General features: G+C 52.1%; 2 protein-coding genes and 1 long non-coding RNA gene across 33 annotated transcripts in view; 1 reads left to right on the forward strand and 2 right to left on the reverse strand.

Annotated features, from left to right (window-relative positions):
- Positions 1–8,519, reverse strand: part of STYXL1 (serine/threonine/tyrosine interacting like 1) — a 58,119-nt gene extending 49,600 nt beyond the window's left edge. For 23 of the 31 annotated variants that reach the window (XM_078355195.1, XM_078355224.1, XM_078355192.1 and 20 more), the window contains exon 1: positions 7,610–7,796. Coding sequence is in view for 1 of the 31 variants with exons in the window: in XM_054247742.2 (XP_054103717.1) it covers positions 6,560–6,629 (70 nt within the window). In the remaining 30 variants the exon portion in view is untranslated. Of the gene's footprint in view, positions 1–6,559; positions 6,741–7,609; positions 7,797–8,339 lie in introns of those variants that run through there. The other 8 variants (XM_078355223.1, XM_054247745.2, XM_054247682.2 and 5 more) reach the window with 3 other exon arrangements.
- Positions 7,851–22,978, forward strand: MDH2 (malate dehydrogenase 2). Its single transcript, XM_002743947.6, has 9 exons — positions 7,851–8,037; positions 11,871–12,039; positions 15,041–15,124; positions 15,592–15,701; positions 17,410–17,535; positions 19,998–20,075; positions 20,826–20,925; positions 21,289–21,440; positions 22,678–22,978. The coding sequence occupies exons 1-9, from the start codon at positions 7,972–7,974 to the stop codon at positions 22,807–22,809; spliced, it is 1,017 nt and encodes a 338-aa protein (XP_002743993.1). The 5' UTR covers positions 7,851–7,971; the 3' UTR covers positions 22,810–22,978.
- LOC144580152 (uncharacterized) lies at positions 16,997–21,349 on the reverse strand. The gene is made up of 2 exons (XR_013529196.1): positions 21,175–21,349; positions 16,997–18,618 (listed from the first exon to the last, which is right to left on the reverse strand). It is a non-coding gene; the product is annotated as an uncharacterized LOC144580152 (long non-coding RNA).
- Positions 22,979–24,468: the final 1,490 nt, after the last annotated feature.

Raw genomic sequence — 24,468 nt, forward strand, 5'->3', positions numbered from 1 at the left:
GCACAACTGCACTCCAGCCTGGGTGACAGAGTAAGACTCCATCTCAAAAAATAATAAAAATAAAAAAATTTAAAAATTAGCCAGGCATGGTGGTGTGCACCTGTAGTCCTAGCTACAGGGGAGACCTCAGCAGGAGGATCAATTGCACAAAGGAGTCTGAAGTTGCAGTGAGCTGAGACTGCACCACTGTGCTCCAGCCTGGGCAACAACAAAAGCTTGTTTCAAAAAAATAAAAACCACACAGAGAGAGAGAGAGAGAGAGAGAGAGAGAGAGAGAGAGAGAGAGAGAGAGAGAGAGAGAGAAAGAGAGAGAGAGAGAGAGAGAGAGAGAGACTGACTCTCAGGGCGCTCAGTGTGATAGTTCTTGCAGAGGGATGGACAGGCAGGTGGGTGAGGTGGTCAGAGAGAGTACTTCGTGGGGATCTGGCTTGCTGACGGTGAAAGACAGACTTTCCTATGAACTGCTCCCTCTGAGAAATACACATAGCTTTCTGGGGGGCAAGCAAAGCCACTGTTTTTTTTTTTGAGACGGAGTTTCGCTCTTGTTACCGAGGCTGGAATGCAGTGGCACAATCTTGGCTCACTGAAACCTCCACCTCCTGGGTTCAAGTGATTCTCCTACCTCAGCCTCCCGAGTAGCTGCAATTACAGGTGTGCGTCACCACACCCAGCCAATTTTTGCTTTTTGTTTTTTGTGAGACAGAGTCTCACACTGTCACCAGGGCTGGAGTGCAGTGGTGCGATCTCTGCTCACTGTAACCCCCGTCTCCCAGGTTCAAGCGATTCTCCCGCCTCAGCCTCCCGAGTAGCTTGTATTACAGGCGCCCACCACCAAGCCCAACTAATTTTTTGTATTTTTAGTACAGATGGGGTTTCACCACGTTGGCCAGTCTGGTCTCAAACTTCTGACCTCAGGTGATCCACCCACCTCAGCCTTCCAAAATGCTGGGATTACAGGTGTGAGCCACTATGCCCAGCCCAGAGCCACTTTCTGTCAAGAAAGCAGGGTGCCAGCACAGGCCTTGTCCCTGCAGACAGTACACCCACCAGGGGGAAGGTCTTTCACCTTCCACACGATGACCTAGCCTGGCCTTCTAACCAGGGGTTTGTGTGTGGCTCTCTCCGAGTCAGCCCAGAGTGGTCCGGAAGCAGTTAGGCTGGCAAGCTTCCCTGCAGTAGACAGCATGTGTCTATACTTGGGGAGAACAGCCAACTGGGAAGGGATGTTTCATTAGAGGTTGCCAGAGCCTGTGACTAAGCAGAGACCCAGCCAGATCCAGCTCATCTCCCTGCCTCCCTGTGTCTGCCCAACACCCGGGGAACTCTCATCCTGACTGACAGCAGAGGTGTCGGAGGCTGGGCCTGAACACTGGCTTCTCATAGGAGCTCTGGGACACCAAGGGCTTGACATAGTGCTCAGCTGCCAACCCACCCCAAACTCCCAGACAGTCCAGGTGGGCATGATTGATGGGCATTTGCTTCTGGTGGAGAAGAGACAACACGTGATGATCCTGGAGAAGCCAGACTATGAGCTTCACTCTGGGATCCTGGCTCCGGGTAAACAGCCCAGGTTAAGAATCAGAGTCCACAGTCAATCCCCACCACTGTTCTGGCTCTCGGTGGTAAGCTCAGGCTGTGCCAGGATGACCAAGGCTTAAACACAGTGACAGGCATCAGGCATTAATGCCCTCACCTGTAAGCTGAGATAATAACACGCATGGAAAAGCTATAGGATCATTCAAGAGCTGAATGATATCAATTGCCTAGCGCTGGGCCTGACACAGCAGGAGCTTAGGAAACAGCAATTCCTTTACTCCTACCCTCTCAGTTTCCTTCCCTGAAATAGGAGCTCACTCTGTTGCCAAGATGGCGTGCAGGGGCACAATCATGGCTAACTGCAGCCTCAAGTTCCTGGGCTCAAGTGATCCCCCCACCTCAGCCTCCTGAGTAGCTGGGGCTACAGGTGCGTGCCACCACACCTCACTGCTTTTATTTTTATTTATTATTTATTTTAGAGACGTTGGCCAGGCTGGTCTCTAACTCCTGACCTCAGGTCATCTGCCCCCTTTGGCCTCCCAAAGTGCTGGGATTACAGGTGTGAGCCACCACACCCAGCCAAGTTTTTATTTTTCGTAGACAGGGTCTCACTTCTGGAAGAGAACCATGGGAATAACAAGGAGGTTTGAATGAAGGAATGTGAGGTGTTTGGTTCTGTGGAATATGAACCTCTCCTCTGTCATCCCAGAAAAACCTCCCTACTCCCCATGTGACTGCAAGGCTGCCAGGACCAGCTTTATGTCTGGGAATTGAATGTTGCCTTGGGAATTGAATGGTCATCACTCACTGCAGCCTCAAACTCCTGGGCTCAAGTGAATCTCCCACCTCAGCCTCCTGAATACCTGGGACTACAAGTGTGTACCAGGCTGAAGTGCACTCACCACAACCGCTGCCTCCTGTGGTTCAAGCAATTCTCCTGCCTCAGGAGAATTTATTTTGAATTAAAGTCCTAGTTTTGATTACCAACGTGAACTGAACATTATGGCTACTGTATTAAGTCTGTCCTGGTAACCAGATGGAATCCAAGGGCAAAGATTAAAAGACAGCTGTTTTATGATTGAACTCTGCTTCTTGACTGTGGAAACTACTTGTTCAATGCAAGTTTCACTTGCAAAGCACCAGGTAGAATCAATGCCTACCACACAGTGCTTGATACAGCAGCCATTAATGTTGTTGTTAATTATCATGGTATTTCCTTAGAGGCAGATAGGAGCTGAATGTGACACTTTAATTTTTCCTTTGAGACAGGGTCTCATTCTGTCACCCAGACTGGGGTGCAGTGGTACAAACACAGCTCACTGCAGCCTTGACCTCCCAGGCTCAATCCTCCTGCCTCAGCTTCCTAACTGGGGCCTCAGCTTCTTAACTGGGACCCCAGGCACATGCCTGGCTAATTTTTATTATTTGTAGAGAGAGGGTCTCCCTGTGTTGCCCAGGCTGGTTTCGAACTCCTGGGCTCAGGCGATCCTCCCACCTTGCCCTTCCAGAATGCTGTGATTCCCAGGCATGAGCCACACTGCACCGGCCAAATGGGAGGCTTTCCTAGCAGTCAAGTTGTTTGGGATGGCCCAAATAGAAGGCTTGGGAGGTAGCAAGTTCCTCTTCTGTGGAGATGCTGACTTGGGAGGGATGTGAAGGAAACTGAGTTCCAGGTATGGGAGTGAGCCTGAGAATCTGATTCCAGTTGACTGCTCATGGTCTCGACTCTCCCCCTCAACAGAGGTGACTTCCATCCTGGCCTCTCTGTTTCAATCCCACATTTCCTTTCCTTTTTTTTTTTGTTCCCTTAAATGAGACAAGGTCTTGCGCTGTCACCCGTGCCAGAATACAGTGGCACAATCATGGCTCACTGCAGCCTTGATCTCCCCGATGGCTTGAGCTCAAGCGATCATTCCATGTCAGCCTCTTGGGAAGCTGGGACTACAGACACACACCACTATGCCCAGAGAATTTTCATACTTTTTTTTTCGGAGACAGAGTTTCGCTCTTGTTGTCCAGGCTGGAGTGCAATGGTGTGATCTAGCCTCACTGCAACCTCCACGTCCCGGGTTTAAGTGATTATCCTGCCTCAGCCTCCTACGTAGCTGGGATTACAGGCACCTGCTATCACACCCAGCTGTTTTCTCATATTTTTAGTAGAGATGGGGTTTCACTATGTTGGCCAGGCTGGTCTTGAACTCCTGACCTCAGGCAATCCATCCATCACAGCTTCCCAAAGTGTGGGGATCACAGGCGTGAGCCATCATGCCTGGCTGAATTTTTGTACTTTTTGTAGAGGTAGGGTTTTGCCATGTTACCCAGGCTGGTCCTGAATTCCTGAGCTCAAGTGATTGTCCGCCTTGACTGCTCAAAGTACTAGGATAACAGGCATGAGCGCAGCCCAGTCCACTGATAGCTCTATACGGCTAACTCAGCATCACTCCCAATTCTAAAATGGAGCTCTTTATTTTTCCTCCAGCCAGCTCTCCTTTGGCATAACCTGACTTCCCTCTTTCAGTATGTATTTCCCACACCCCTTTCATTCATTCCTCAAACCCAGATGAGCACAGACTAACCCATTCTTCCCATGAGACCTCTCCCACACTGGTCCCACCCTCTCCATTCCTATGGCCACCACCATAATTCAGACCTTTGTCATTTCATAAAACAGATTCCTAAACAATCTCCCTGCCCTCCTTTTTTTCCTGGGAATCCTTAGCATACAAGATCAGTCTAATCTTCCGCAAACACAGTTCTGGAGGTGTCATAAAAGACTTTGAGTGGCCAAGCGTGGCGGCTCATGCCTGTAATCCCAGCACTTTGGGAGGCCGACTCCGGCAGACCACTTGAGGTCAGGAGTTTGAGACCAGCCTGGTAAACATGACAAATCCGTCTCTACTAAAAATACAAAAATGAGCCGGGCATGGTGGTACACACCTGTAATCCCGGCTACTCAGGAGGCTGAAGGAGGAGAATTGCATGAACCTGGAGAAGGAGGCTGCAGTGAGCTGAGATCACACCACCGTATTCCAGCCTGGGCAACAGAGTGAGACTCCCATCTCGAAAAAAAAAAAGCCTTCCCAAGAAATGAAATACAAACTTCTCAGCTAACATTCATAGGACCAGCATGACCTAGTTTTTCCCCAACCTGCTGTTTCCAGCTGTACCTAAAACCATTTCTCTCCCCAAATTCACTGAGACCCACTCTCAGCCCAGCCACAGGTTGGACAAAAAAAGACATAGAGATCAAAGACTTAGTATCTGGCTCCGAGGTGCTCAGTTCTAATGACAAGACAGAGGGGTAGATAATTACCAGAGGACACAGTGATAAGATAAAGGATACTGCCTGTCCTAACGTCCCCACCCCAAAATAAACAACCTATACCCTGTCCCCTGAATACTGGCCTGTGCATTTTTCCTCCCTCCAGATTATTTGGCCTTTTTTCTTCCTTCTTTCCTGTCTAAACATTTCCCATTGTTAAATGACCAGGCCCTAGTGCCCCTTCTTTGAGAATTCTGATTCCCGGCAAGGGATCTCTCCCTCCTCTGGAGTCGAATGTTCCACTGAGAAACACCTACTCTTCCAGCATTTCTCAGCTTATCTGCTGTGCCTTTTTTTTTTTTTTTTTTTTTTTTTTGAGATGGAGTTTTGCTTATTGCCTAGGCTTGAGTGCAATGGCACGATCTTGGCTCACAGCAACCTCCGCCCCCTGGGTTCAGGTGATTCTCCTACCTCAGCCTCCAGAGTAGTTAGGACTACAGGTGGGCACTACCACGCTGGGCTAATTTTTGTATTTTTAGTAGAGATGGGGTTTCACCATGTTGGCCAGTCTCGTCCCGAACTCCTGGCCTCAAGTGATCTGCCCACCTCAGCCTCCCAAAGTGCTGGGATTATAGGCATGAGCCACCGTCCCTGGAGGTGTTTTTTAATTTTAAAAATATAGAGACCGGGTCTTGCTATGTTGCCCAGGCTGGTCTCACTTCTGACCTTAAGTGATCCTCCCACCTTGGCCTCCCAAAGTGCTGGGATTACAGGCATGACCCACCACATCCAGCCACATCTAAGATTTGGAAGGTCCTCTCACATACAGCACCTACCCCCAGCCCAGTCCTGGGTTAGATCTACCTCCTCTGCGTCCCTATAGCAATTCACACTTCTACTGTTGTTTATTTGTGTTGCTTGCAATTTACTTGTCTCTCCCTAGACTCCAAGCTCCTTGAAGGCAGAGAATGTGTAGATCCTGTTCACAGTTGAATACTACTCAGCTCCCAAATTGGGCTGGCGCATATATATATATATATAGAGAGAGAGAGAGAGAGGGAGGGAGAGTGTTTAACTCTGTCACCCAGCCTGAGAGAGAGAGAGAGAGAGAGAGAGAGAGAGAGGGAGAGTGTTTAACTCTGTCACCCAGCCTGAGAGAGAGAGAGAGAGAGAGAGAGAGAGAGAGAGAGGGAGAGAGAGAGAGAGAGAGTTTAACTCTGTCACCCAGCCAGAGAGAGAGAGAGAGAGAGAGAGAGTTTCACTCTGTCACCCAGCCTGGAATGCAATGGCTCAATAATTTCGGCTCACTGCAATCTCTGCCTCCCAAGTTCAAGCAATTCTCCTGACTCAGCCCCCCAAGTAGCCGGGATTACAGGCGCATGCCACCACGCCCGGCTAATTTTTTGTGTTTTCAGTAGAGACGGGGTTTCACCATGTTGGCCAGAATGGTCTCGATCTCCTGACCTCATGATCCATCTGCCTTGGCCTCCCAAAGTGCTGGGATTACAGGCATGAGCCACTCCACCCAGCCAAAACTTTTTTTCTTTTAAAAATGAAATATAGAGATAGCGTCTTGCTATGTTGCCCAGGTTGGTCTCAAACTCCTGGGCTCAAGCAATCCTCTGGCCTTGGAATCCCAAAATGCTGGGATTATAGGGGTCAGCCGATGCCCCCAGCCAGGCTGGCATATCTTAGAAGTTCAATAAAGAAGTGGAAGAGAGGAAAGAGTATAGCATTTGCCATGAACTCTGGTATCGATACCTTCTTTAGCATTTCTGCTGTTAGTGCCACTCCTGCTTTCCCAACCACTGGCCCAGGCTGCCTTAGTCATTGGTCCCAGCTGGGTTCATACATGCCTCCATCAGGGTAGCAACCTGGCACATCGATCGGCTCCACTCGACTGTGAAACTTCTTCAAGGTAAGGATTGTGTCTGAGACATCTCTGTATGCCCAGAAAATAGCACGGGGGGACGGAATGAAACTCATAATTTATAGATTTAGGCCGAGAGCAATGGCTCATGCCTGTAATTCAGCACTTTTTGAGACACAGGCAGGCGATCACTTGAGGTCAGGAGTTCAAGACCAACTTGACCAATATGGCGAAACCCCGTCTCTACTAGAAACATAAACATCAGCCGGGCGTGGTGGCGCACACCTGTAGTCCCGGCTATTCAGGAGGGAGGCAGGAGAATCGCCTGAGCCTGGGAGGAGGAGGTTGCAGTGAGCCAAGATCGTGCCACTGCAATCCAGCCTGGGCTACAGAGCGAGCCTCCGTCTCAAAAATAAATTCATAGATTTAAAGACAAACTCCTTGTGAGTAGAGAATTCTACTCGACTTTCTGTCTGCATAAACTGAGCATATCCACTAGGCCTCAGCCACAGTCTTTATTCGTACAGAAGAAACAGTGGGACCGTGTTCAGAGCACTGCTGGGCAGGCGAGAGAAGGTAAGAACTGTATGACCACGCAAGTTGTCCCTACAATCTATTTGCTCATCCGGAACACAGAGTAGTGGTCCTCTAAAGCTCGCAGGGCTGGAGGTCGCCATTATCATCAGCGGCGTCGTTATAAAGCTTTGTAAACCTGAACGCAAGGGTCTCTGCAACTTGGGGGGCGACGGCCCGGATCTGAGTACACGGCCCCTTTCTCCCACCCCGCCCAACGACTCTCAGCCTCCCCTGGACCTGCCTTTCCGGAGCTCAGAGCCCTCTCTGGCCTCCAGGGGCGGGAGGGATGGGTTTGGCTGAGGTCGGGGGCTCAGGTCTGGGACGCATTCCAACCTCCGGTTCCGAGCCTCTGCCTGGGGCCCCACCTGGAAAAATGGCTCCTCTAAGTCGCTTCCAGCCTAAAGCTCGTCCTCTTCCACCTCTCGGGTGCGAACTGTCCCTCCCACTGCGACCGCAGGTCCCCTACCGGCCACACAGACGGCCAGGCTAAGCACCAGCAAAAATAAAACCTGGGTTGCCAAGCGCGTCCCGGACCCTTCCTTTTCTGACTCCCGGAAGTGGCCGCGATCTCACGAGATCAGGGAGGTGAGTGCAACCGGAAGTCCTGTCACTCTCGCGAGGCCCCACGGAACGGAGCCGGGAGCGCTGCGCGGTGTGGAGGTCGTTGGTGTCACCTGCCCGTGGCCAGCTCCTGTGCCTGCCGGTCCGCGCCCCGCCCGCTCCAGCCATGCTCTCCTCCCTCGCCCGGCCTGCCAGCGCCGCTCTCCGCCGCAGCTTCAGCACCTCGGCCCAGGTAACCCCGAAGAGGGGCGGGCTGCATGCGGAGGTCCCCTGGCCCGGGCCACGTGCGTCCCTGGTTCGCAGGCAGCCCTTATCCTCTCCAGGCCAGCCTGGACTGCAGGCTGGAGGCTGTGGCGCCCGGGACAGGCCCTGACACTGGCAGGGAGCTGCCGGGGAGAAAGCTCGGGAGAAGGGCGCTAGATAGTCCCGCTCCAGGGCTGGTGCATTTGGCAGGGGTCCCCCAGAGGGTCTGCTCTTGGCCTGCACGCCTTCAAGGTTGGGAAAAGAAGGCTCTGAATCTGAAAGTAAACTTACGTTTTTTCTGCAGCTTTTCATTGCTTTGACGTAGCTCCTTGCTGCATCCGCGTGAGTGTGCGTGAATAAAAGAAATCGTGTAATTTTCAACTCCGTAGTATGGACAAACCGAGGCTAGAGAACTGGGCCAAGGTTACACAGCCACTTGGCCAGAGGATTAAAATTCAGCTCTTCTGACCTGAAGACGGCTTCCTCTTAACCTTTTTGAAGGCTCTCTTCCGTGGTAGGCGGTACTGAGCCGGCCTCCAGGTGTCTTAACTCTAGACTTGGCCCGCGACCACTTAAGCCAAAGCTATTTTTAGCCGTCTTCTAGGACGGTGGTTCTTAAACTCTGCTGTGTGTCAGAATCACCTGAAAGTAATAAAGAACAGAGGCCTGGGCTCATTGAAGAAGCGTAAGACCGGGGTTTCTGCATTTTTACCAAGCGAATCGAATTAAACCTAAGTTTGAGTACCCAGGAGGTGCCTGCGTTGCCCTTTAATTACGACGCCCAAGAGGGGGATAATTTTAAAGCGGAATCCAAATTTATCATTGAAGTTCTCACTTCGTCTCCTGTACATCCAGTTCACTTGAAAAAGAAATACAGAGCTCCTGGATTTATGGCTACTTCCCCTACCCTTCGCAAGTTGATAATATAAGTCAAAAGGCGAGTTTTTAACTTTGCGTATTTTCGACTTGCAGTGGGTTCCCACAGGCGACCCCATCATAAGTTGCCAACAACTCTGCTGGGTGCTGCTGGGGATACCAAGATAAGTGAAAAGTGGCACTCGAGATGGGACAGAAACGAGTAAACTTAGAACAGGTGGAGGCGATGAAGGTCTATGGTGGGGGGCAGGGGCAGCTGACAGGGAAGAATGATGTTCAGGGAGTGGTTGAGGTGTTTTTTGTTTGTTTGTTTGTTTGTTTGTTTTTGTGAGACAGAGACAGAGTTTTGCTTTTGTTACCCAGGCTGGAGTGCAGTGGTGCAATCTCGGCTCACTACAACTTCCGCCTCCTGGGTTCAAGCGATTCTCCTGCCTCAGCCTCCTGAGTAGCTGGGATCCACAGGTGTGGGCTATGATACCTGCCTAATTTCTGTATTTTTAGTAGAGATGGGGTTTTGCCATGTTGGCATGGCTGGTCTAGAACTTCTGATCTGAGGTGATCCACCCACCCCGGCCTCCCAAAGTGCTGAGATTATAGGTTTGAGCCACCACTCCTGGCCCAGATTTTTTTGTTTAAGGAAATGGCATCTTCTGCCTTGGCTGGAGTGCAGCCTCCATCATGGCTCACAGCAGCCTCAACTCCTGAGCTCAAGTGATCTCCCATCTCAGCCTCCTGAGTAGCTGGGACTACAGGTGCACAGCACCAGGCCTGCTAGATATTTGAGCATGGGAGTGAGGATTAAGACTTTGATTTTCGGGAAGGGTGCTTTGGAGGTATCACTGAGTACCTAAGTTAATAATGGAATAGAACGAAGAGGAGGAACGTGTCAGGAGGGTGGTTGAGCTGCCAAGTTCTTCATGTCCTGACTTGATGTCTCTGATAAGGAAGGAGGAGGCGGCAGAGGATCGTTCTAAAAGGTTACGTTTAGCGAACACAAGTGCCATTTGGGATGAGGGATGGAGGGAGGGGGGCAGGATAAATGGACAATTGGGTTTGTGGAACCCATGGAATGCCTAACAACTGGGAATGCAGTTTGGGAGTCCCAAAGACTGAAGATGTGGGAATGAGAGTTGAAGATCCAGAAGTGGGCGAGGCTGCCCGACCTCAGGTTCTGAGCGGGTCTGACAGGTTCAAGTTTCTGGGCAGTCAGGGGTTCACCTTTTTTGAAACAGAGTCTTACTCTGTCATCAGGCTGGAGTGCAGTGGCACAATCTCGGCTCACTGCAGCCTCTGCCTCCCGGATTCAAGCAATTCTCCTGCCTCAGCCTCCCGAGTAGCTGGGACTACAAGCGTGCACCACCACGCCCAGCCAATTTTTGTATTTTTAGTAGAGATGGTTTCACTGTGCTGGCCAGGATGGTCTCTACCTCTTGACCTCATTATCCGCCTGCCTCGGCCTCCCAAAGTGCTGGGATTAGTTTGTCTCTTCCCTCACTGGCAGCTACCTGCCTGCCTGCCTCCACTTACCATTTGTGAGTTTAGATTGGAAATAAGCTCCCCTGGGGGTGGCTGGAATTTTGGTCAGACCTTGAGTGAGACCCAGAGGGGAGCCTTTGAATATTTGAATAACAGGAGTGATTGCTGAATGCAGGGTTGGATCACTCTCACCCCATCACTTTCCTAACTGTTCCAAGCTGAAATGCCCAGGACCACCTGCTACTTTTGTTGAAAAACGCACACTTTGAAGAGACCTTCCAAACAGACTCCGTGTGAGCAACATGGCTGTTTATTCACCTGGGTGCAGGTGGGCTAAGGCCGGCATCAGCAAAGGGCAGTGGGATAGGAGTTGGTTTTATAGGTTTGGGTAGTTTTTTGGGGGGGGCGGGGGTATCGCAGAGTAAGTTCAGTTACAGTGGTGGTGGGTAGGGGCAAGGGAGTATACACGACCATAAGTTCAGTTACAATGGCAGGGTTGGGTGATGGGCTTGTACGGGGAAGGTCCGAAGCTGGGCCATTAGGGACGATGTGAATGCAGGTGGGAGGTGGGAGATATCAGCGAAGCAAGGAGGACTTAGGCTTTCAGGCTCCAGGCTTGCATATGGAGACCTGACAACTTTGCTGCTTGTTCTGATGATCCCGGTATGAAGCAGTGATTCTCAAACTGGCATCAAAATTACCTGGGGAAGATGGCAAAAATGCTGAGGTCTAAGCCCTATCCCGCTGCCAGAAGTCTAGTCCTGGGTAGGCTTCGTTAGCTCAGCAGGTGATTCTGATACACACCTAAGCTGGAGAACTGGTGTGAGATACTGGAGCCCGGGATGACAGATCCGACTCACCTAGGAGGGATGGATCCTTTCGCAATGTGCATTCCCCCGTCCACCTGTTGTTAGGCAGCTCCATGTCCTGCCTTAGGCTCCAGCCAGAAGTTGCTTCTCTGATTCCCCATCCCTGCAGGGAGTTGATTGCCCTACTCCCATCTTCCCTTTGCAGCAGGGGCTCCTGTGACAGTCTTCTCTCCGCTCCTAAAACATCTCATTACCAGTCTCCTACAGAGCCAGCAGGGGTCTTCCTGCAGCCTCGGTTACTGGGAGGGGCTGTTGCTAGGCACTCAGTGTGTGTGTATAGTTTTTAAAGCTGCAGGTTGAAGGTAAGGCTTGCAATTACCAGTCCAGCTGCCTGATGGAGTCAGGCTTGTTCTTCATCTTTCAGGAGTGTTTTGAAGTACCCTGAGGATCACAGCCTCTATAGACATAAACTCTCCCCATTTGAAAGTGGACCTTTGGAATGAAGGTCCATAATTCTACCAGAGTGACACCGATACACATACAATGATGGTATCTTGCTTCGGCAACTGCAGTGCAAAGTGCGGTATTTTTGCAGGATAGCGTGTGAATCCTTTTCATTCTCATTTCATCCTAAGATTCCTTTCTCTGTGTCTCTTTTTAGAACAATGCTAAAGTAGCCGTGCTAGGGGCCTCTGGAGGCATTGGGCAGCCCCTCTCGCTACTCCTGAAGAACAGCCCGTTGGTGAGCCGCCTGACCCTCTATGATATCGCGCACACACCCGGAGTAGCCGCAGATCTGAGCCACATCGAGACCAAAGCAACTGTGAAAGGTACTGGGCGTGCCGACCCTAGAGACCTGCATCCTCTCCCCGGTAGGCCAGGATCTGAGTTTTGAGTAAGATTCTTAGATGAAGCTAGACACCTAGACACTTGGGGTTTCCCTGTTTGTTTTACTTTTAAATTTTGCGAGTGATTACACCCTTTTAGACTTGGGTCTGTTAAAATTGAAATGGCAGTGTCTTAGAAATGGGAGCGAGCCTAATCATCCCATTTTCTACTTTTTCTTTATTTTTATTTTATTTTATTTTGAGACCGAGTCTCGCTCTGTCACCCAGGCTGGAGTGCAGTGGCGTAATCTCAGCTCACTGCAGCCACCACCTTCCGGGTTAAAGCGATTCTCCTGCCTCAGCCTTCTGAGTAGCTGGGATCACAGGTGTGAACCACCATGGCTGGCTAATTTTTGTATTTTCAGTAGAGATGGGGTTTCACCATGTTGGTCAGACTGGTCTCAATCTCCTGACCTCATTATGTGCCCACCTCAGCCTCCCAAAGTGCTGGGATTACAGGCATGAGCCACCACGGCTAGCCCTATTTTCTGCTTTTCCTAATTTAGAATGTAGTATGAGGATGGGGAAGAGGGAAGTGTCGGGAACTCTGGTGAGGATTTGGGGGCAGTAAGGTGGTGTTCCCAGCTGCAGGCCACCTCCCCTCCATCCCAGGGTTGTCTTGATAGCTTCTCAAAAAGCACAGCCTCTTAGAGAAATCTGCTCATCTGCTGAAGGCAGTGTTGGATATCCAGTAAATGTTGTCAAATAAATTGTCCATTTGACTCGGTGCAGTGGCTCACGCCTATAATCCCAGCACTTTGGGAGGCCAAGTCAGGAGGATTGCTTGAGTCTAGGAGTTCAAGACCAGCCTGGGTAACATGATCAGCCTCATCTCAACACAAAAATACAAAAATTAGCCGGACATGGTAGTGGGCACCTGTGGTCCCAGCTACTTGGGAGGCTGAGATGGGAGGATTACTTGAGTCTAGGAGGTAGAGGCTCCAGTGAGCCCTGATGACAGTGCCACACTCCAGCCTAGGTGAGAGGGCGAGACCCTGTCTCAAAAAAAAAATTTTTCATCATTATGTATATGTATATATGCTGCTTATTTAACCTTCACAATTTTTTTTTTGAGACAGAGTATCTTGCTCCGGCTCCCAGACTGGAACATAGTGGCGCCATCTTGGCTCACTGTAATCTCCCCTTCCTGGATTCAAGTGATTCTCCTGCCTCAGCTTCCTGAGTAGCTGGGACTACAGGCATGTGCCACCATGCTTGGCTAATTTTTGTGTTTTTAGTAGGGACAGGGTTTCACCCTGTTGGCCAGGCTGGTCTCAAACTCCTGACCTCAAGTGATTCACGGCCTCCCAAATTGCTGGGATTACAGGCGTAAGCAACTTCGCCCAGCCCAAATCCTTGATTAAATCATTGGGAAAGCTGTAAGTTATCAGGTATTGGAGCCCTACTGTTGACCACTGGCTGTTTGCTATTTTCTTCTATAAATAGAGATATATTAATGTAAGTTGCGGTACAGATCTTTATCCTCACATCTTGTTTCTTAGAGTTCTAAGCAGAGTTAGTAGGTATAAATATTCAAAGCTTTTACTGTGAACTTCCAAACTGCTGTCCGGAAAGGCTCTACCAGTTTCTTTCCCCGAGGACAGCATATGAGGACACCATGTCTGCTGGTGTTTACCTGAGTCTGCAGTTGGTGTAAACAGCTGGAGAGGCTGCCTGACAAATCATCTGTTCATGCACCTTCCAGAGTTCTCTGAACGGCTTTGCCCATTTTCTTTTTCTTCCTTTTTTTTTTTTTTTTTGAGACAGAGTTTTGCTCTTTTTGCCCAGACAATGACGAGATCTTGGCTCACCGCAACCTCAACCTTCCATGTTCAAGCAGTTCTCCTGCCTCAGCCTCCCGAGTAGCTGCAATTACAGGCATGCACCACGCTACCTGACTAACTTTGTGTTTTTAGTAGAGAGACGAGGTTTCTCCATGTTGTTTAGGCTGGTCTCGAACTCTTGACCTCAAGTGATCCGGTCGCCTCGGCCTCCCAAAGTGCTAGGATTCCAGGCATGAGCCACCATGCCCGGCCAGGTTTGCCCATTTTCTTTTGGGCCGTATATTTGAGTTTCTGAAGCCCCCTGCAATAAGGAAAAAGTCAAGATCAAAGCAGATTTTGGATATTGTAGCAAATTTCCCTGAAATCTTTGAAAAGACACTCTTTCCTCCAGGTGATAGGAGTGGGAATGGTGATATTTAGAGTCTGTCAGCACAGGGCATTTTCTTTTCTGGCCTTCAGTGCCTTCTGATCAAGGAGTTTGGGCTGGCAAACTGGCTCCTGCCTGTAATCCCAGTGCTTTGGGAGGCCAAGGTGGGTGGATCACGAGGTCAGGAGTTCAGAACCAGCCTGGCCAACATGGTGAAACCCCTACTCTACTAAAAATACAAAAATTAGCCGAACGTGGTGGTGCATGCCTGTAATTCGAGCTACTCAGGAAGCTGAAACAGGAGAATCACATGAACCCGGGAGGTGGAGGCTGCAGTGAGCCGAGATCACGCCACTGCACTCCAGCCTGGGGGACAGAGCGAGACTGTCTCAAAAGGAAAAGGAGTTTTCCTCAGGGTGGTTGTGAGGGGGAATGAGGAGCTCCTCGAATTCTAACCAGAGTAAGAATGCCAAGAGTGACTTACAAGTGCTCACGAGTAGGATGAAGACAAGCAGTGGCTCAGCTCGCTTTTGTGGAAACCTGGAGGGCTGACCCATCCTAGATGAGGCCTGGGCAGGGAGAGGCTGGGGAAAGCGGGTAAAAGGGGAGGATTCCTGCCACGGGGATTGTCCGCTCACGGGGCAGCAGTCATCAACAAAAGGAAGACATGTTGCAGGCGGGGCCTTCTAGCCTTTTTTGAGGCTGTTACTTGGCTATAAGGCCAGGGGTTGAGCTTTCCAGCCCTCTCTGAATCAGAAGAGGTGAAATTTCTCTTGTGGAATGTTTGTTCTAGGCTACCTCGGACCTGAACAGCTGCCTGACTGCCTGAAAGGTTGTGATGTGGTAGTTATTCCAGCTGGAGTCCCCAGAAAACCAGGTTTGTGTTTGAAAGCCTTGTCTGTGGGGATTAAATCTATTTTCTATTAAAAATGGATTTAATCTGATCGCTTCATTGCAGGAAAAATGGCACCAGCTCCTGTTGCCCGTGGGGCAAAGATCACATCTCTTGGTTGGCCTGGTCACAGTCCTCTTGCCATTCCCCTTGTGCCTCTGTGCACAGAATGCCCTTCCCTCTCCTTGGCCCCACTCTACCTGGGGGGTTCTTATTAACCCTTGACGGTCCTTCTCAGATGTTGTCCTCCCTGCTTCCCTTGCCCGATCGACTCCCACGGACCTCTCTTCTGGGACTCATCATACTGGAGTCGTTTACCCTACAAGAGAGACTGACTTGAAACGGGGACCTTGGGTGGCTAATTTTCCTGTAACAGCCGGTGCTCAGTACATGCCGCCTGTCTGGAAATGTGTTGTGTTCTCTGTTAACATCTCACATTGGATCATTTCTAGGCATGAGCCGGGATGACCTGTTTAATACCAATGCCACGATTGTGGCCACCCTGGCTGCTGCCTGTGCCCAGCACTGCCCTGAAGCTATGATCTGTGTCATTGCCAATCCGGTGAGTGGCAGCGCCCAGCTCTGGCAGCGATGGCAGGCACATAGGCGCTGGCAGTGCGTGAGAAGCTTACGATTTGGAACAGAGGCTGCCGATGTGCTGGGGGGTGGGGGGTACACAGATGAATGAGCTCAGCTGGAGAGGTCAGGTGCACTATGCAGAGGCCCTGTCCATGCATCTCCTGAGGACACCTCCCGCCATTAGCTAAAGGAGAGCTGGAACAGCCAAACAGCCTCAGGCTTTGGGCAGTTAGAAAGTGAAATAAGGCAACTGGAACACAAACATTGTGATCACTCACAAGATGGTTCCTAAGTGACTCGGGCAGGTGGTGTAGACAGCATGGGTATGCTGGGCAGAGGGTTGGCCTCTGTCCTGGATGGCATGGAGTGAGAGTTCATCCTGCTACCTGGGATGGCATGCAGTTTATTTTTTGTTTGTTTGACTTTTTGTTTTTGAGATGAAGTCTTGCTTGCTCGCCCAGGCTGGAGTGCAGTGGTGCGATCTTGGCTCACTGCAACCTTTGCCTCCCAGGTTCAAGTGATTCTCCTGCCTCAGCCTCCTGAGTAGCTGGGATTACAGGCAGGCACCACTACGCCCAGCTAATTGTATTTGTAATAGAGACGGGGTTCCACCATGTTGGTCAGGCTGGTCTCGAACTCCTGACCTCAGGTGATCTGCCTGCCTCAGCCTCCCAAAGTGCTGCTGGGATTACAGGTGTGAGCCACTGTACCCGGTTGGTTTAAAACCCATGAATTCTTTATTTCTGGAATTTTCCATTTAGTAATTTCAGACCTCAGTTGACTGCTGGTAATTAAAACAGCAGGAAGTAAACCATGGATGAGGTGGGACTCCCTTCTACTCAGGATTTGCATTCCCGGTCCCCTGTCATCCCCATCCCCTTACTCACACGCAGTCTCAGGCACACACAGCCACCCCAAGCCCCACTCACTGGTTTTTACAGGTAGCTGCTTACTCAAACATCGAGTGCCGCGCCCTCATCGAGAGGGCGGCCATGGTTCCCCAGCCTGACCTTCAGGGCCTCGTGCTCGCTTGCCAAACAGCAGCTGCAGAAGAGGGTCCTGCTTTTCCCACAAGCTCACCCTCCTCGGGGTGGTGGGTCACACGTAGAGAGCTGCTGTTCCCTCTGTTGGGGAGCTGAGCAGTGTCCAATAGAAACCTTGCTGTTATGTCCCCTTCCGGCATCCCGGGTGACGTGTGCAGCACTCGCTCTGTGTGAAGTCATTTAGCGTTTACAACGACTTCATGAGGTAGTTGTTTCCCCCACTTACAGATGAAAGAAACAGGTCCCGGAGAGTTAGGGTGACCTGTGCAGGGTTGCAGCACAGAGGGACAGAACTGCCGGTGGGGCTGCTTCCTTGGCACACGCAGCCACTGGGCACCGCTCTCCAATCAGGAGCGGCCATTCCGCTGTGAGGCCCGGCCGGGCAGAAGGTGGCCCAGGGAGCCATCATTTCACATTTCAGTCGATCGCTGAAGGGCCACCAAGGGAAGAAGCATCCTCTACAGTAAAGGGTTTCTTTGTTCACAGCGTGTGGCCTGTCCAGCGTGGCAGGTGGCTTGCCAGTACACAGAGTTATCAGACAGGGCGGTTTAATGTGGCATCTTTGGGCTCATGAGTGGTCTGGCGTTCTCTGGCTTGGCCCTGCTCTTGGAACCCGGGCAAGTCACACCCGTCTCTTGGATGTCGTAGGTCAACTCCACCATCCCCATCACAGCAGAAGTTTTCAAGAAGCACGGAGCATACAACCCCAACAAGATCTTCGGAGTGACGACCCTGGACATCGTCCGAGCCAACACCTTTGTCGCAGAGCTGAAGGTAAGGGCGGCGTGGGTGTTGCTCAGGTGACCCTTCTGAACGTCACCCGCCACCCCTGCCCATTTACGGGCATGGAATACACCAGGGCATGTTCAGGTCACGTGTCACTTGGGGGTTTTCAGTGTTTCTAGAGCTCGCTCCCTTGGTGGAAGCAGCCCCTGCGTTTCCTGTGGGACCCAGGCACCCGGCCCCTGCAGGCATCAACTCTGGCTCGAGGCTGTCCCACTGTTCTTGCTGTCTTCCTTCTCCCAGAGAGTGCTGCGCTTCAGACCTTCTCTGGGGTTGTCAGTGGCTGGACTTGGACAGTGCTCCCCTAGTCCTCCCCTTTCTCCTTGCTTCTGAAAACTGGTCCTAGGAGGATTCACCTGCTGGCCACTAGATAAAGGGTGGTAAAATGAGCACACATGAAGAACTGAGGAAAGTGCCAGAAGTCCTGAGGCATCAACATTGTCATTGGCCCTGGTCCCTGGAGCGGCCTTTTTCAGGCTGCCTGTGGCAGCTCGCCCTGGAGAGTCTGGGCCTGGCCAGGTTCCTGGCCCTTGGGCTGCTGGACCAAGGCTGAGCTGCTGGGTGTGGCTTGAGGTCGTCTTGGTTTGGTGCCAGCACTGGGTCTCGAGTCCTTGCACAGCCTGCTTTCCACTGGCTTCCATTGTGGAGCCTGCAGAGCCACTTCCTTTGGCCCCAGAAAGTATTCCTCTTGCACGTAAGGCCGTTTAGTTCTGACAGCAAATTTGAGGCGGTCGGGCGCTCAGCGTGGTGGAGTGCACACTGGCACCCTCGCCTTCATTTTACTCCCGAGGGCCGGGCAGTTCTGCTTCTGAGGAATTAGAGGTGCCCCACTGTAATACACACGGCAGTACGTGTCTGTTCAAAAGGCATGACCCCAGGCCTTGAAGTTCCATGGAATGGGAGAACCGCTTGTATTCAAGAGACAGTTTAAGCCAGGTGCGGTGGCTCAGGCCTGTCATCCCAGCGCTTTGGGATGCTGAGGTGGGAGGATCACTCGAGCCTGGGAGTTCAAGACTGCAATAAGCTGTGATTGTGCCACTGCACTCCAGCCTGGGTGACAGCAAGACCCTGTCTCTAAAAAAAAAGACAGTTTGAGTGACCAGGTCAGCGCAGGCAAGTAGAGTTCCCTGGTGATGGCCACAGTCTGGAAGTGGACACACCAGGCAGCGCCCCGCCTCCCCCTCCAGAGGCGCATCCCTGGGAGTCCTGAAGGCAACAGCACTCATTCTCGTGAGCTCTCGGGGCTGGGCGAGCCCCAGGCCTAGTCCTGCCCTGCACCACAGCTGCCACTAGCTACATGGGGGGGTCCCTTGCGAGATCCCCTGTCCCCCACCTCCCACATTGAAGTGGACTGTCATTACCCTGGCTGCCTGACTTTCTGGAGATTTCCTGGATTGTATCAAGAATGAATATCCTTAAACTTCCGGTGTCTGGTTCCTCCCTCATCCTCTCACCCGTCACATTTCCTTTCAACATGGCTCCTGGACCCCCCAGGCCGATGCCAGGCTCCCCTTTGCTGCAAAGCCTCCCTGTCCCCCTGTCTTAGGAGCATCCATTCTAGGAGTCATGTATTCGAGGACAAGCTTCTGGAAAGCAGAACTATGTCCCTTCAGCTCTGCATCCCTTGTGACCGCACAGTGCCTGCACGTGTGTGCTTATACACCGCCAAGCTAAGCCTCTCAGGTCTTTGGCTCTCGGCTCCATGAAGCTGATCCTGCTTTGCCCACACATGAGGCCAGTCCTCCCTCTCCCAGGCCAGGCTGCTTTCCCAGCCTAGGGCTGGGCTTTCACCGGGCATGGCCATCGGGGAAAGTGGCTGCCCCTCTCCCTACCAGAACTCCCACCAGGTTATTGTGTTTTAAGAAATACTTGGTTCACCTGGGTGCAGTGGTGAATGCCTAGGATCCCAGCACTTTGGGAAGGCAATGCAGGAGGATGGCTTGAGCCCAGGAGTTCAGGACCAGCCCGGGCAACATGGCAACTCCTCATCTCTACAAAAATTTAAAAAACATAAGTTGGGCGTGGGGGTGTGTGCTATGTGGGAGGCTGAGGTGGGAGGATCATTGAGCCCAGGAGGCAGAGGTTGCAGCCAGCCGAGATTGTGCCACTGCACTGCAGCCTGGGGGATAGAGACCCTGTCTCAAAAAAAACAAACCTTGTTCACAGATTCTTGGGGGTGTGGTACCTCCAGTTTAAGAAATGAGGCGGCCTTGAATGGTGGTGTTTGAACGGTGGTGTGTCCTCACAGCCCCTGCTGGCGCTCATGCTCAGGCCTTTGGGGCACCGCGGCAGGAAATCCAAGTGCAGCAGGGGTGGGACAGGGCCTCCTCCCAGCTCGCTGTGTTCCACCCTGAGTTCTGGGGGCTTTTCCAGTGTTGGGGCTGTGCACAGCTGCGACATGTTTTATGCTCAAAGAGCTTAAAACTCATCCAGCTTCCCACTTTGGTCACCAGGGTTTGGATCCAGCTCGAGTCAACGTCCCTGTCATTGGTGGCCATGCCGGGAAGACCATCATCCCCCTGATCTCTCAGGTACATGCGGATGACCCTGTAAGGGACTTCGGGGTCAGTGGTCCCTTTACCAGGACCTGTTTGAGGCAGTCCCGGCAGACTGGAGAAGGCCTGGCCATGCCCCTGGTTTTCGAAGGGCTCCCGTTGCAGGCAGCTCCAGCCTGGGGGATAGAGACCCTCAGCCCTCTGTTGTGGGACAGGGTCAGTCGTGGAGCGAGTGTGGGCAGAAGCTGCTAAGGGCCGCCAGCTCCAGCACACAAGGAGAACCGCTGTTGGGAGCCCCACCAGGTTACTGGTTAGGCTGGAGTGGGCGAGGTGCTTTGTTTAAAAATGAGTCCAGGGCAGGACACAGCGGCTGATACCTCTAATCCCAGCATTTTGGGAGGCTGAAGCAGGAGGATTGCTTGAGCCTGGGAGGTTGAGGCTGCAGTGAGCTATGACTGCACCACTCCAGCCCGGGCGACAGTGAGACCTGCCTCCAGAACCAAGCGAGTGGGGACTCGCTAGACTTCCCGACAGAGTTGATTTGACTTTGTCCTTTTAAAAAACATTATTTTTTTGCTGCTCCTTGTGGAAGAGGGCTATCCCATAGGCAGTGTGCCTGATGTAGTGCGTCCTTTTTTTAAAAAAAAAAAAAGGGTTTTCTTTTTCTTCTTTATGGCAAACCTTTCCCAGGCCCTGGTGGTGGGAGGGGTTGGGTGTGGGCAGGAGGCAGTGGGCCTGGGATGGTGGCCCGGAAGCCGCTCGCTGACCCCACTGCTTGGCTTGCAGTGCACCCCCAAGGTGGACTTTCCCCAGGACCAGCTGACAACGCTCACTGGGCGGATCCAGGAGGCCGGCACGGAGGTCGTCAAGGCGAAAGCCGGAGCAGGTAGTCTCAGGCAGGCCTGGGGCTGGGTGCCAGTGAGGCCCTGGGAGCTCAGGGCTGGAGAGAAACACTGCTTGTCCCTGGGCACAGATGGGTCCTTTGCAGTGTTTGATTTGCATTTGCCTGATGGGAAATCCCTGTGTGAAAGGGCAGCTCAGCCTGCTTTTTGGGGTTGAGAGTCATTTTTGAGGGTGGTGGAGCCTTTCACACCATTTGCGTATAAGGAAAAAAAAAAAAATCAGCGGTGCTTACCGAAGTTCTCGACTGTCAGGCTGGAAGATGTGCAGGTGCCTTGGCTGGTGGGGCCGGCTCACCTGGGCGACACGGTTGTGGCGCCAGCCTGGCTGACCTGCCTGTGCCCCCCAGGCTCCGCCACCCTCTCCATGGCATATGCCGGTGCCCGCTTCGTCTTCTCCCTTGTGGATGCAATGAACGGAAAGGAAGGTGTCGTGGAATGTTCGTTCGTGAAGTCACAGGAAACGGAATGTGCCTACTTCTCCACACCGCTGCTGCTGGGGGTGCGTATCTGGACGTGAGTCCTCTGACTCTGGAGAAGGGGCATTCCCTCTGCTTCAGCCTCAGGAGCTCCCCCGGCCCTTTGTGCAGTAACTGCATGTCCCTGCCAGGTGAGCGTGGGGGTTGTCAAGGGTGCAAGCACACCCGAGAATGAAGAGCTGGGAGAAATCACAGACTGCGAAACGCAAACCTCCCAGCACGTGGGTCTCCTTCCCTGCAGTAGTGTTGACTGATGAGACACTCCGTCTCCAGGCAGCCCGGGCAGGTCTCCCTACCCCGCCTGTGGGGGCTGCAAGGTCTCATTCCTCTTCCAGAGTGTGCCTAGGCCCGACAGCCTGAGTCTTCAGCAAGCAGAAACTCTTAGGCCTCACTCAAAAGCCCTCAAGCTGGGTTTCCATTTCTCATGTGTGGGCTGAAATCAGGCAGATGTGTGGTTGCCTTCATTGTGTGGCCAGAAAGTATCATGGCTCACTGAGCCACACCAGGGCCTTTCTTGGAGACGCTTCGATACCGAACGATCCTTCAGCCATTGCCCCAGGCCTTGGTGAGAGACAGGCACCCAGCAGTGTAGTTCTGGTGCAGGTGTATGGAGGCGGGGCCTGCAGGTGAGACACACCTGGCTCTCAGAGGCCTGTGAGCCAGGGGAGGCAGTAGGAGGGGATGGAGTTGAAGTGAGGTCTGAAGCTGTTGCCACACAAACCATGCAGTTTCTGAAGGTGAGACGGCAGAGACGCCTGTTGTTTTTGCCAATGTCAGACATTTACCTACTTAGTGACGTGTGATTCAGGCGACTGTGACGGTGTTTCTCAGTCCTTTTTAAGGGAAGACACAAGAACCCAGAAACAGGCTCTGTTGGGGAGAATGCAGTGGAGTGTCCCTGATGATTGAGTGCCTGGCATCCAGGTGCTTGTCGCACTGTCCTTGTGTGCGTGGAGGTGGATGTGCTTGTTTTATAGCTAAGGAAACACATTTGGAAGATCAGGCATTGTCCAGGGTACCTACCTAGGCAGTGACAATGACAGGAGCCGCTCCTAGCACCCTCTGACTCTGAGGCCTGCACTCCTGACCACAGCCCAGGCCCACCCACCTGGTCAGCAGGGCACCCCCGAGCAAGGTACCCACAGCCTGCAGGTGTAGACACATTCCTCCGCAGGGCTGATGCAGTGACAGGTCGGGGCTTCTGTAACAAGCACTTTCCTGAAAACTTCATTTCACCACGTTCCCACCTCCCTCCCACAGAAAAAGGGCATTGAGAAGAACCTGGGCATCGGCAAAGTCTCTTCTTTTGAGGAGAAGATGATCGCCGAGGCCATCCCCGAGCTGAAGGCCTCCATCAAGAAGGGGGAGGATTTTGTGAAGACCATGAAGTGAGCAGCCGTGCTGGGCAGCCAGTTTCCTTAATTTATGAAGGATCATGTCACTGCAAGGGTGTTGCAGATAACCTTTGCTTTGCTGGTGATTGCTGTATTAACGTAACCATCCCTTCCAAATTGTGGGTGGCTCATGATGGGTGCATCAATAAAAGCCGTCCTGGATTTTATTTTTCAAGGTCCCTTCTATAAATGTTGTGCTTTCTTCCCTGTGAGAGCTGACTTTAGAGTGTTGCCTCCTCTTCGTTACCAGTCAGAATTAGATGCTGTTTAACTGTTAGTCTGAAGTGTGATACTTTCATCAGTAGCTTTATGAGATTGGACACACTATGCAAAGCTTGCCTGTACACACTCCCCCCGCCCCTCCTGTAGGCACCCTTGCATCATCCAGGCCTGATTCCTCCTTGGGGTGGTTCACCCTCATGGGGTCATAGTGCAGCGGTGAATGCCAGGCAGCCGTTTTTTGGCTGAGCAAATGGCATCTTTTTCATTGAGCTGCCTCTGCTGATCTCTCCCCCTCTGGATTTCATCTTCTGACCAAGGCCTGATGTTCAGTGACAGTGACAGAGATAGCCCATGGCCAGAGCTGTGGGGACACCAGGGTGGGGGGTGCACGTGGACAGCTCAAACCCCAGCTGCTGTGTCGAGGCTGAGGACACTGTGCCACCATCAAAAGGGTGTTCCAGGTTTCCATCAGTGGCCACAGAGAAGGGACTTTGTTGTACCAAGGAGTGGGGAATTAAAGAGATTGACGGGCTTTAGCGTTGGGGCAGTCCGTTCCCCAGAACTGCGGCCTCTGAAGTAGAGACACAGCTGCATACCTGGGAAAGAACTTTCTAGCAACAGGCAATGACCTTCAGTGGAAGGGGGAGGGCCGGAGCTGTGCCCAGTACTTGGACGTTCATCTGTCCACACAGCTTTTTAAAAAAGAAATGGATTTTATCATAAAGGATGACATTGTTTGCTTCTACAAGTGATACCTGTTCATTGCATAAAACCCAAAAAGCAGCTGAAAAATAAAGCGGGAAAGGAACCACTGATAAGTTCTTCTCTTGCATGTTTCACAGTCAGAGAAGGCAGCCTGCTCTTCGGGTTGTTAACTGTAACAATCCCACCCCTCTCCAGTCTGGTGGCTTTTAGGCCATTTCTGTTACTATCTCCCGATGCTGGGGGTTGACAGGACTCAGCTGAGTGGTTCTGTGGCCACCGCTCCCACTGCGGTCGCTGGAGGCCTGGCTGGGCTGGAGCATGTGAGGTGAGGGCGGCTGTTTGAGAGATGCCTGGACAGCTGGCCTTTTCCCCGAGGTCTTGGGCCTCTCGTTCTTCACGGGGCCTCTGCAGCAAGGTGGACAGGCTCCTTGATGACTTGGTTCCCACCAGCAAAAGCAGGAACTGCCGGGCCGTGCGGCTTGGGCTGAGAACCGGCACAGCTTCGCTGGCACTGCCTTCTCCCGGGTAGAGCAAGTCACAGGCCCCACAGATGTGGGTGGGAACCATACAAGGTGTGGCTATGGGAGACCTGACTTTTGGTGGCCATCTTTGCAGATGTGCTGCTCACCCTGTCGTTTCACTGTGTATTTGCCCGTGTCACTTTTCTAAATGTTTCTTTAGAGACAGGTCTCTGTTGCCTAGGCTGGAATGCAGTGGTGTGATCATGGCT

The sequence above is a fragment of the Callithrix jacchus genome, chromosome 2 (assembly GCF_049354715.1).
Source record: "Callithrix jacchus isolate 240 chromosome 2, calJac240_pri, whole genome shotgun sequence".
Classification (NCBI taxonomy): Eukaryota; Metazoa; Chordata; class Mammalia; order Primates; family Cebidae; genus Callithrix; species Callithrix jacchus.